Consider the following 10,043-nt stretch of genomic DNA (forward strand, 5'->3'; position numbering starts at 1 on the left):
TCTTACATGTGTCTGTGCTGTGTGTGACTGTTGGTGTTGTGTTTTGCGTCTTGGCCCTGGAGGAACGCTGTTTTATTTGGCTACATTCACATCGGGTTGAACGATAATTAAACTTGAACTTGAGGATGTGCAGTACAGGTAAAAGACCATAACAAGGTAAATCGTGAGGTCAAGACCACATCGAACTGCTTCCTTTATTAATATATACTTATTTATTCTGTATAATTGATGAATTTTATTGATTTTTTTTGCATATTGCTCCAACACAAAATGCCTAATACGTGTGTATATATATGGCAAATAAAGTTGCTCTTCTATCCTTGATCCTGTAATACAAGAGGACTGTTTAATAACCTTTTAACAGCAGGATTGAGCCTGGTGGTACGTGTTCCCAGGCTTCGATATCTTCGGCCCTATGGGAGAGAAAGGAGGGAGACTGTCCGGGGTAGGTGGGGCCTTTGGTTATGCTGGCCGCTTACCCGGATAATTAGAAGTGTAGACAGAGTCCGTGGGGGGGTGGGTGGGACGCAGGTTTCTGTGATGTGCTGAACTGTGCCCACAACACTCTGCAGTTCCTAGGAACCAGAGGTGTGCATGGAGATATGTCAAGAACAGAGAACTTGGTGAGAACTTGGAAGAAAATACTAACTCTCTGTTTTTTTTCTTTCTCCTGCTTGCAGTGTGGAACATGATTTCAGACAGCAGGAAGGCAGATTTCATAGAGTCCTCAGCTCCTTGGAAGCGGAGGCAGGTCAAAGTACAGAGCAACCTGCCACACCCAGTAAGCAGGACCAGTCACCAATTCCACGGCAGCCTACTAGGACAGAACCAAAAAAATCTAAAAGGAAATGCTTTTGGTTCTTATGAACTCTGGAACTTAACACTGACAGACTGGACAAGCCAATGCAGAAGCCAACTTCCTGTTTCCCATCTGACTACTTCCTGCTTTGGGGTTTCTTGCACTATTGAAGCCAATTGTATCCATGAGGTGACTGTTTTCTGAACACCAGCTTTTGTATTTTTAGGAAAATATTGCCATAATGGAGAAACAAAAAAAAAAGAATGCAAAAAGTATTCTGCCTAATTACAGGGTGTAATTTAAGAATGCTATATTTCAAAAATTAAATTTAATTGTTTAACACTGCTATTAAATGTATCTATGCAGAACGTCAGAGAGGAGCAAAGGGAAGCTTGAGTGGAGGACTATCAAGTGTATTGATGGTTCAGAATAAAGACTGTTTAGGTCCATGAGGAAGCATGGTTAGAGGGTTCTGTCAGGACCCATGAGATGCTTCCCTCTGTAGGGAGGGGAAAGCAATGGGGAGGGGGTGGGTAGGGGTGGTGGGGAGAGGAGCAGGATGTGATGGTGGTACAGGAGCCGACAGATGCTGGAGGCTCAGCATAAAACAAACTAATGGAGAGAAAGAGTGTCAAGCAGCATCTGTGGGCACAGAGGGGTGGTGGGTGCCTGGGTCAACTTTACTAGGTACTAAAGTTATAAATGGCAATGTTATTTACACAGAATGGTGGAGGACTCAGCAGGTCAGGAGAAGAATAAGCAGTCATATTTTGGGCTGAGACCCTTGGTGTTGTGGAGCGGCACGGTAACATAGTGGTTAGCACAATGCTTTACAGTACCAATTCCCACCGCTGCCTGTAAGGAGTTTGTACATTCTCCCCCATGACCGCATGGTTTCCTCCGGATGCTCCGAGTTTTTTCCTACAGTCCAAAGACGTATCAGTTGGTAGGTTAAATGGTCATTGTAAATTGTCCCTTAGGGTTAAAACGAGGGTTACTGGGTTGGACCTGAAGAGCTTGTTCTGCACTGTACGTCGATAAATAAATAATCTGGACTGATGAAGGGTTTCCATTTGAAATGTCGACTGTTTATTCCTCTCCATAGATGCTGCCTGTCCTGCTGAGTTCCTCCAGCATTTTGTGTGTGTGTTGCTCAAGAGACATGTTTATCAGCTCATGATTATTCAGCACATTAACACTTACAGAACATTGGCTCAGATCTGTCTCTGGGTAGCCCTTAACGAGGTGCTAACCATCACACAGAATTATTGATGCAGCTCTCTGATGTGCAACCTCAACGTTTTATTACCCCTCCGTGCAACGTTTGAACCAATCTGTGATGGAAACAACACGAGAGGCTGCGGATGCTAGACAAAACACCAGAAACTCAGTGGATGCTGGAAATCCAAAGCGACGCAAACAAAATGCTGGTGGTAATCAGCAGGCCAGGCAGCATCGGTAAAACCGGTGAAGGGTCGTGACCCGAACCGCCGACTGTTTACTCTTTTCCTTAGATGCTGCCTGACCTGATGAGTTCCTCCAGTGTTTTGTGTGCACTGCTCAAGGTCATCTTCTGATTATTCAGCATATAAACTTTTACAGAATATTAGCTCGGATTTGCCTCTGGGCATTCTTTAACGATGTGCTAACCATCACACGAAAGGTAGTCTGCAATTACTGAAGTCACTCTCTGATGTGCAATCACTGTGATTATGACCCTGTAGTGCAGCGTTTGAACCAGTCGGTGATGGAGGCACAGGAGACTGCAGATGCTGAAAGTGGGCTCTGTGAAAGGGAGCCTAGGATTTTTGGCTGAGCTGAGCACAGCACAAGTAGTTCTGTGGCCACAAGTAGCGTAAAGGGTAGCACAGCACTTTACAGTACAGGCAACTTGGGTTCAATTCCCACCACTGCCCGTAAGGAGTTTGTATGTTCTCCCCGTGACCACATGTTCCACAGTCCAAACACTTTCTGGTTGGTAGGTTAACTACTCATTGTAATTTGTCCTGTGATTGGGCTAGGGTTAAATTGGGGGGGGGGGGGGTTCAAAGGGCCTCTTCCACACTGTATCTCAATACTTTTAAAAGTAAAAAGTACCCAGTCAGAGACACAAAAGATTCTGCAGATACTGGAAACCCAGATAAACACGCAAAATGCTGGAGGAGCTCAGCAGGTCAAACAGCATCTATGGAGAGGAATAAAGAACTGATGACACATTTCATCAGGAGTGAGGAATAAAGAGCCAATATTTTTGGGCTAAGCCCCTTCAAGAGGTCTCGGCCTGAAACGATGGCTGTTCATTTCTCTCCTGTAGATGCTGCCTGGCCTGCTGAGTTCCTCCAGCATTTTGTGTGTGTCACTTATCACCTGCTAGCTTGTACTCTGCAGCCTCCCTCCATCATCTTATTCTGGCTTCATCCCCCTTCCTCTCCAGTCCGGATGAAGGGTCTCAGCCCAAAATGTCGACTATTCGTCATTATAAATTGTCCTGTGATTAGGCTAGGGGAATTGCTGGGTGCCATGGCTCGAAGGAGAAGAAGGGCACTTTCCACACTGTATCTCAATAATTTCCAAAGATGCTGCCTGAGCTGCTGAGTTCCTCCAGCACTTTGTGTGTTGCAGAGGCAAGGCTTTTCCCCATGTGGCAGATATTGGAAGCCAGTCCTCCAGTTTGGCCTCAAAGTAAAGTTCATGGTAGTGTAGCTCTTACAGCGCCAGTGACCTGGGTTCAAGTCCCACTACTCCATGCAAGGCTTTTTGAGAAAGTAAGGAGGCATGGGGGATCCAGAATTGGCTTGTCCACAGAAAGCAAAGAGCAGTTGTAGACGGGTCATATTCTGCATGGAGGCCGGTGACCAGTGGTGTGCCTCAGGGATATGTTCTGGGACCCCTTCCCTTCGGGGTTTTTATAAATGGCCTGGATGAGGAAGTGAAGGGATGGGTTAGTAAATTTGCTGATGACAGAAAGGTTGGGGATATTGTGCATAGTGTGGAGAGCTGTCAGAAGTTACAGCGGGACATCGATAGAATGTAAAATTGGGCTGAGAAGTGGCAGATGGAGTTCAACCCAGATAAATGTGAGGTGTTTCATTTTGGTAGGTCAAATATGATGGCCGGCCCATATATGATAGGGTCTTTTAAGAGGCTCCTGGATAGGTACATGGAGCTTAGAAAAATAGAGGGCTATGGATAACCTTAGGTAGTTTCTAAAGTACGTACATGTTCGTCACAGCTTTGTGGGCCAAAGGGCCTGAATTGTGCTGTAGGTTTTCTCTGTTTCTACTGTTTGCAATGAGTTTGTACATTCTTCCTATGGGTTTCCTCTGGGTGCTCTGGTTTCCTCCTCCCACACTTCAAAGACAGATCATTTAGTAGGTTAATCGGTCACATGGGTGTAATTGGGTGGCACTGGCTCTTTATGTCAGAAGGGCCTGTTACCGTGTTGTGTCTCTACAAAAATAATGAGTAGTCACTGCTTGAAGAAGATGCAAGAGATGACAGAAACTGGAACCTGGAGCAAATAAAAAGTACTGTTAGAGAAACTCAGCCGTGGAGGGAAGTGGATGGTCAGCATCTCCGCCCAGATGAAGTATCTCAACCCGAAACATCAGGGGTCCGTTTCCCTCCACTTGATCAGCTGAGTTCCTCAAGCGTTTTTTAACAGAGGAAGGAATGCCTTTGCTGGTGGGTTGCAGGGAAACCAAAGCTTATACGCAACAGTGTAGCCCCAGGTATCTAGATTGCATCAACACACAAGATGCTGGAGGAACTCAGCAAGGTCGGGCTAATAAACAGTTGACATTTCAGGCCGAAACCCTTCATCGGGACTGGAAAGGAAGGAGGAAGAAACCAGGATGAAAAGATCATAAGATCATAAAACATACCGCAGGAGCAGAATTATGCCATTTTGCCCATCAAGTTCCCTCCACCATTCCATCAGCATCTATAGGGAGAAGCGCTGTCGACATTTCAGGCTGAGACCCTTTGTCAGGACTTCGTCATGCCTATAGATGCTGCCTGACCTGCTGCATTCCACCAGCATTTTGTGTGTGTTGCTTGAATTTCCAGCATCTGCAGATTTCCTTGTGTTTGCCTTATAATTAAGAATGTAGGTTTGCAGATTAATTCCAGTCCCATTGATAGCAACAATTTTGGTCTTGGTGAGGAAGTCTCTCACTACATAACTCTCTAACTAGGCCTTTCAGTAGATCCCACCTCATTCTTCTAAACTCCAGCAAGTGCAGGCCCAGTGCCATCAAATGCTCCTTATATGTTAACCTTTTTATTCCCAGGGTCATTCTTATAAACCTCGTCCAAACCCTCAGCAATGCCAGCACATTCTTTAAGTGGGTAAATCTGCTCACAATACTCCAAGTGCAGTTCCTCTTAGTTGTTCCCAGGAAGGCCTGGCTCCCATTTTAAGACTGTGTACACTTGTATTGAGTCCTGAGATCCGTGGATATATTTTTACTGTATTTATCTCTTTCAACACCTTACAGCTGCCTGGTGAGGTTACATATTCAAGGGTAAGGCTGAAGGAAGAGTGCTTGCCAGAGACTGGAAGGCACTTAAATTATGGAGTGCAACTCGCTGAGTCGTCCAACTACAGAGGACATTAGGACTCATTCACTTTTCCCTGCCCTTAAATTAGCCACGTCCCTCTGCGCTTCTAAAGCAGTAAATGACGCACAGAAAGGTTTTTAGTGTTGAACAGCTTCCCCGAGTCCAATTTAGTTACTGGCCACTCTCTTGAGCAGATGCGTTCACAACAAAGCTGCTGAAAGGAGTACAGGTGAAGGTTAATGGAAGCGCAGACAGGTTTCAGGGGACAGGACAGGTTGAGCAGGAGAATCGCTTGAATAGCTAATGATAAACTACAACAATTTATCAAAGTGTTTTCTCCATCCGAGTCTGCTGGGGCTGCAGGACGAAGCAGCTGGCTTCACTGCGGTCCGGGTTCAGATTCAAAGCCACAAAAAAAACAGTAGTCCCTTTTCCACACACACACACACACACCACCTCCACCCCCCCCCCCCCCACCCACCAATCCCAGGCCACCTCCAGAGTTCTAGGCCCCAGACTCTCAGACACACAGACATTGTGCTCTACAACCAGGAGGAGAAGGACAGCATCACCTCTTGGATGCAGTTTCCCTTTCAATTTCACATACCATTAAGACTTGAAAGTATATCTCTGGCCCTGAATCCTAGAATTTACTAACTGGCAGCGTTTTGGGCTCACAGCCACATTCCCTATGACAACTAGGGATGGACAATAAGTATTTATTTATCTTATTATATTTAGTTGTTTTTATTTGGAGATACAGAGTGGAACTGGCCCTTCCGACCCATCGAGCTGTACCGCCCAGCAACCCACCTATTTAACCCTAGCCTAATCAGAGGACAATTTACAGTGACCAAATAACCTACTAACCAGTATGACTTTGAAACATGGGAAGAAACATGAACACCCGGGGGGAAACCCAAATGTTCCGGGGGAGGACGTACAAGCTCTTTACAGATGATCTTACAGCATGAACTTCAACACTCTGAGCTGTAATAGCGCTCTGCTAACTGCTACGCGCCTCTGTCACCCATGACTCACCAATTACACTAACATCTCCAACAACAGCAGTTGTCCTGTCTTTAAAGATTAGCTTTATTTGTTACACGTACATCGAAACATACAGTGAAGGGCATCATTTGTGTCAATGACCAACACAGTCCGAGGATGTTCTGGGGGCAGCCCGCAAGCGTCACTGTGCATCTAGTACCATCGTTACATGAGATCATGAGACATGCATCTAATGCTATGGATGTAGCAAATGTTGGGTTTGGGTGCACTAGACTATTATGAGGACCATAAGACATAGGAGCAGAATTATGTCATAGGCCCATCAAGTCATCTCTGCCATTCCATCATGACTGATTTATTTTCTCACCCAAACATATTCTTCCCATAACCTTTGACACCTTTACTAATCATGAACCTATCAAAATTGTGCTTTAAATATAATCTATGACCTGGCCTCCACAGCCATCTGTGAGGCTCTGTCCTCTGGTCCTAGACTCCCTCACTACTGGAAACATCCTCTACACATCCAGTCTATCTAGGCCCACAATAGACTCTGCAAGGAAACTGGAGCACCAGGAGGAAACCCACATGGTCATGGGGAGAAAGTACTAACTCCTTACAGATAGTGACAAGGAATTGAACTGTGATAGATGATGTATAGCATCACTCCAAACACTACGTTATTGTGCCACCCAGTTTTACCTTGTACAATCGTCCTCTGCTTGCTGGACCCTAGAACATTGGTGTCCTGTTGAGACCGAACTCCTTTTAAACAACTGAACACCTGCCTTTTCCCCATAACCCTTAGTTCCCCTACTACGCAAAAATGGATCTATGTAGTAGCATAGTGATTAGCGAATTGCTTTACAGCAATTTACAACAATCCAGGTTCAATTCCTGCCACTGTCCATGCATTCCTCCCCATTCTCCTGTTCCCTCCCACATTCCAAAGGCGTCCTAATTAGCTGGTTAATTGGCCACATGGATGTAAATGAGCAGCATGGGCTCTTTGGGCCAGAAAGACCTGTTACCATACTGCATAATCTCAAAAAATTTCTACCCTGGGAGAAAGATTCTAGCCGTCTTCCCTGTCTATACCTCTCATAATATTATAATCTCCACTTTTAGTTTTCACTGAAAGTTTAGATATTATTCTCCTTTGCCTGTCTGACAAAGATTTTGGTCTATTATTTCTCAGAGGCTGAAGTTACATTAATCTCTATCACCCATGCGGAGGTGATATAAACTGCTCCTTAAAGTTGGCCAACCGGATGAGGACAATTGAACACCAACCCAAGAGAACAATCGTCCACACCTCCGCAGCCACATACTGAATTAACATCAGAAATGGGAATTATCAGGTGAGCCTTTGATAAGAGTGTGGCTGATCTGACCTTGGCCTTAGCAACAATTTCCCACTTTTCTCCAGAGCCCCTGAATCCAATATAATCCAAAAATCAAACCCCATCTTGAAGTGATAGGACTTTACTCCACAGCTCTCTGGGATGGAAAATTCCATCATTTCACATCCATCAGGAGGAAAAATTCCCCCACATCTCCATATTCCAAACCTGTGCTCCAAGTTCTTAATCCCTCTAGGAGGGGAAAAATCCTCTCCAACATCTACAGTACTGGGCAAAAGTTTTAGGCACACATATAATAGCTCGGGGGCTTAAGACTTTTGCACAGTACTGTATTTGTCAACCTGGAGTAGGAAGCAAGTTTGTAAATCTGGTGGGAGCAAAGGATATTGGGAAGGGTGAGGGTGGAGTGCCAAGGGAGGGTGGGGTCAAGAGGTAGCGAAGGAATGTCAGAGATGTGGGGGGGTGGGTGGGTGTCGCGGGTACAGACGCACTCATCCCTGAAATACCAGGCAAGGTAATTTGATTCCAGACAATTGGTTTATTGATCATTATAGAATGGCTCTCTGGTGCTTCCTGCTCCCTCCCCTCTTCCTAACTCTTTTCCCAACCATGATTCTTCTCTCCCTGTCTCCTGTTCTCTTCTCACTCTCAGTCCAGAATGCAGACCCATATCAGAATCAGGCTTCTCATCATTCACAGATGTATCACAGATACGGCAACAGTACAGAGCAATACATAAAATTACTACAGTATTTTGCAAAGCTCTTAGGCACTAAGCTATATGTATGTTCCTGAGACTTTTGCAAGGCACGCTATATGTATGTGTTTCAAAGAGACAGCCTCCTTTCCTTCCAGGTTTAAGGAAGAATGGGCCATTTCTTTGCAAGCCACCCTCTTCATCCCAGGATTCAATTTGCTGGAGTTTCCCTGTAATGTCTCCATGGCAGCTACCGCTTTCATTATGAATGAGACCAAAACTCTACTTGGCTCTTGGGATATGTTATACCTAAACTAGGCCCTTCAAGCCGAACCTATGCTGAAAGATCAATGCTCATTTGAGCAGGATTGACATCACTTTCCCTGTGGTACAGGCTACACGAAGGGAATTGAACAGAAGGAAGATGTGGCTAACATTAGGAAAACTACAAAGACGGCGAAGTGGTCCTGCTAGTAATACTGTTGCCTTAAACTCCAGTGGCCTGGGCTCAAGCCTAACCTCGAGTGCTGTCTGTGTGGACTATTAAAACGTTTAGGCTCCTTGACCCACGGAGTGTGCTCTGTGATTTGATCATGGCTGATTTATTTCTCTCTCAACTCCATTCTCCTGCTCTCTTCCTGTAACCTTAATGTCTGCTTTCCCCAAGGACTTCAAATTTCTACCACTTTGCAAAAACGTGCAGGTTGGTACGTTAATTGGGCACTATCTGTTGCTCCTTAGTGGTAGAATCTGGGGAGCGTTGATGAGAATATTGAGCAAAAATTATGGATTTAATGTGAGCATCAGTGGAGGATTTGTGAAAATGAGTATTTAATGGTCAGCACAGAATCAGAGGGCCAAAGGGCCTGTTCATATGTTCTATGTTTCCACTCCCTAACTCCCATGAAAACTGATGAAGTAGGGGCTTTAAGGGGTTTTCAAAGTTCACAGTAAATTTATTATCAATGTGCATATATGTCACCATATACAACCCTGAGTTTCATTTTCTTTTGGGCATATTCAGTTAATCTATAGAATATTAAACAATGACAGACCTTCCAACTATGGAGTTCAACCAAAGTACAGAAGCCAACAGGCTGTACAAATACAAAAAGAAGATGAAATAATAATAATAATAATAATAGTAATAAATACGCAATAAATATCGAGGTCCTGAAATGAAGAGCCCTTGAAAGAGAGTGCATAGGTTGTGGGTACAGCTCAGTGTTGGGGTGAGTGAAGTTATCCCCTCTGGTTCAAGAGCCTGATGGTTGAGAAGTAACTGCTGATAGACTGGTGGACTCTTGTTTGGAGCCTCCTTGAGTGTTGCTTTCATTCTGGCAATGTAGTGCCAGGATCCTGATCTTTAACGAAGGGAATCCATTTGGCTCACATTGCTTTGATAGTACAACATATTAGAGAGGCTGCATTTGGTTCAACGTTGAGGGGTAATAACTGTTCCTGAACCTGGTGGTGTGAGTCCTGAGGCTCCTGTACCTTCTTCCTGATAGCAGCAGTGAGAAGACAGCATGGTCTGGGTGGTGGCGATCCCTGGTGATGGATGCTGCTTTCCTGCAACAGCATTTCATGTGGATGTTCTCAATGGTGG

The 10,043-nt window shown here is 44.9% G+C and overlaps 2 protein-coding genes across 2 annotated transcripts in view; one reads left to right on the top strand and one right to left on the bottom strand.

The window, feature by feature from the left end:
• Positions 1-10,043, bottom strand: part of LOC140726138 (dedicator of cytokinesis protein 2-like) — a 1,234,790-nt gene that overhangs the window by 687,645 nt on the left and 537,102 nt on the right. The gene's annotated exons all lie outside the window — the stretch shown is intronic.
• LOC140726137 (uncharacterized) overlaps positions 1-10,043 on the top strand; it is a 118,386-nt gene that overhangs the window by 100,939 nt on the left and 7,404 nt on the right. Inside the window, exon 4 of the mRNA XM_073042109.1 lies at positions 681-988. Coding sequence (XP_072898210.1) covers positions 681-867 — 187 coding nt within the window. The 3' untranslated portion in view covers positions 868-988. The remainder of the gene's footprint in view (positions 1-680; positions 989-10,043) is intronic.

Source organism: Hemitrygon akajei, chromosome 4 (genome assembly GCF_048418815.1).
Source record: "Hemitrygon akajei chromosome 4, sHemAka1.3, whole genome shotgun sequence".
Taxonomy (NCBI): Eukaryota; Metazoa; Chordata; class Chondrichthyes; order Myliobatiformes; family Dasyatidae; genus Hemitrygon; species Hemitrygon akajei.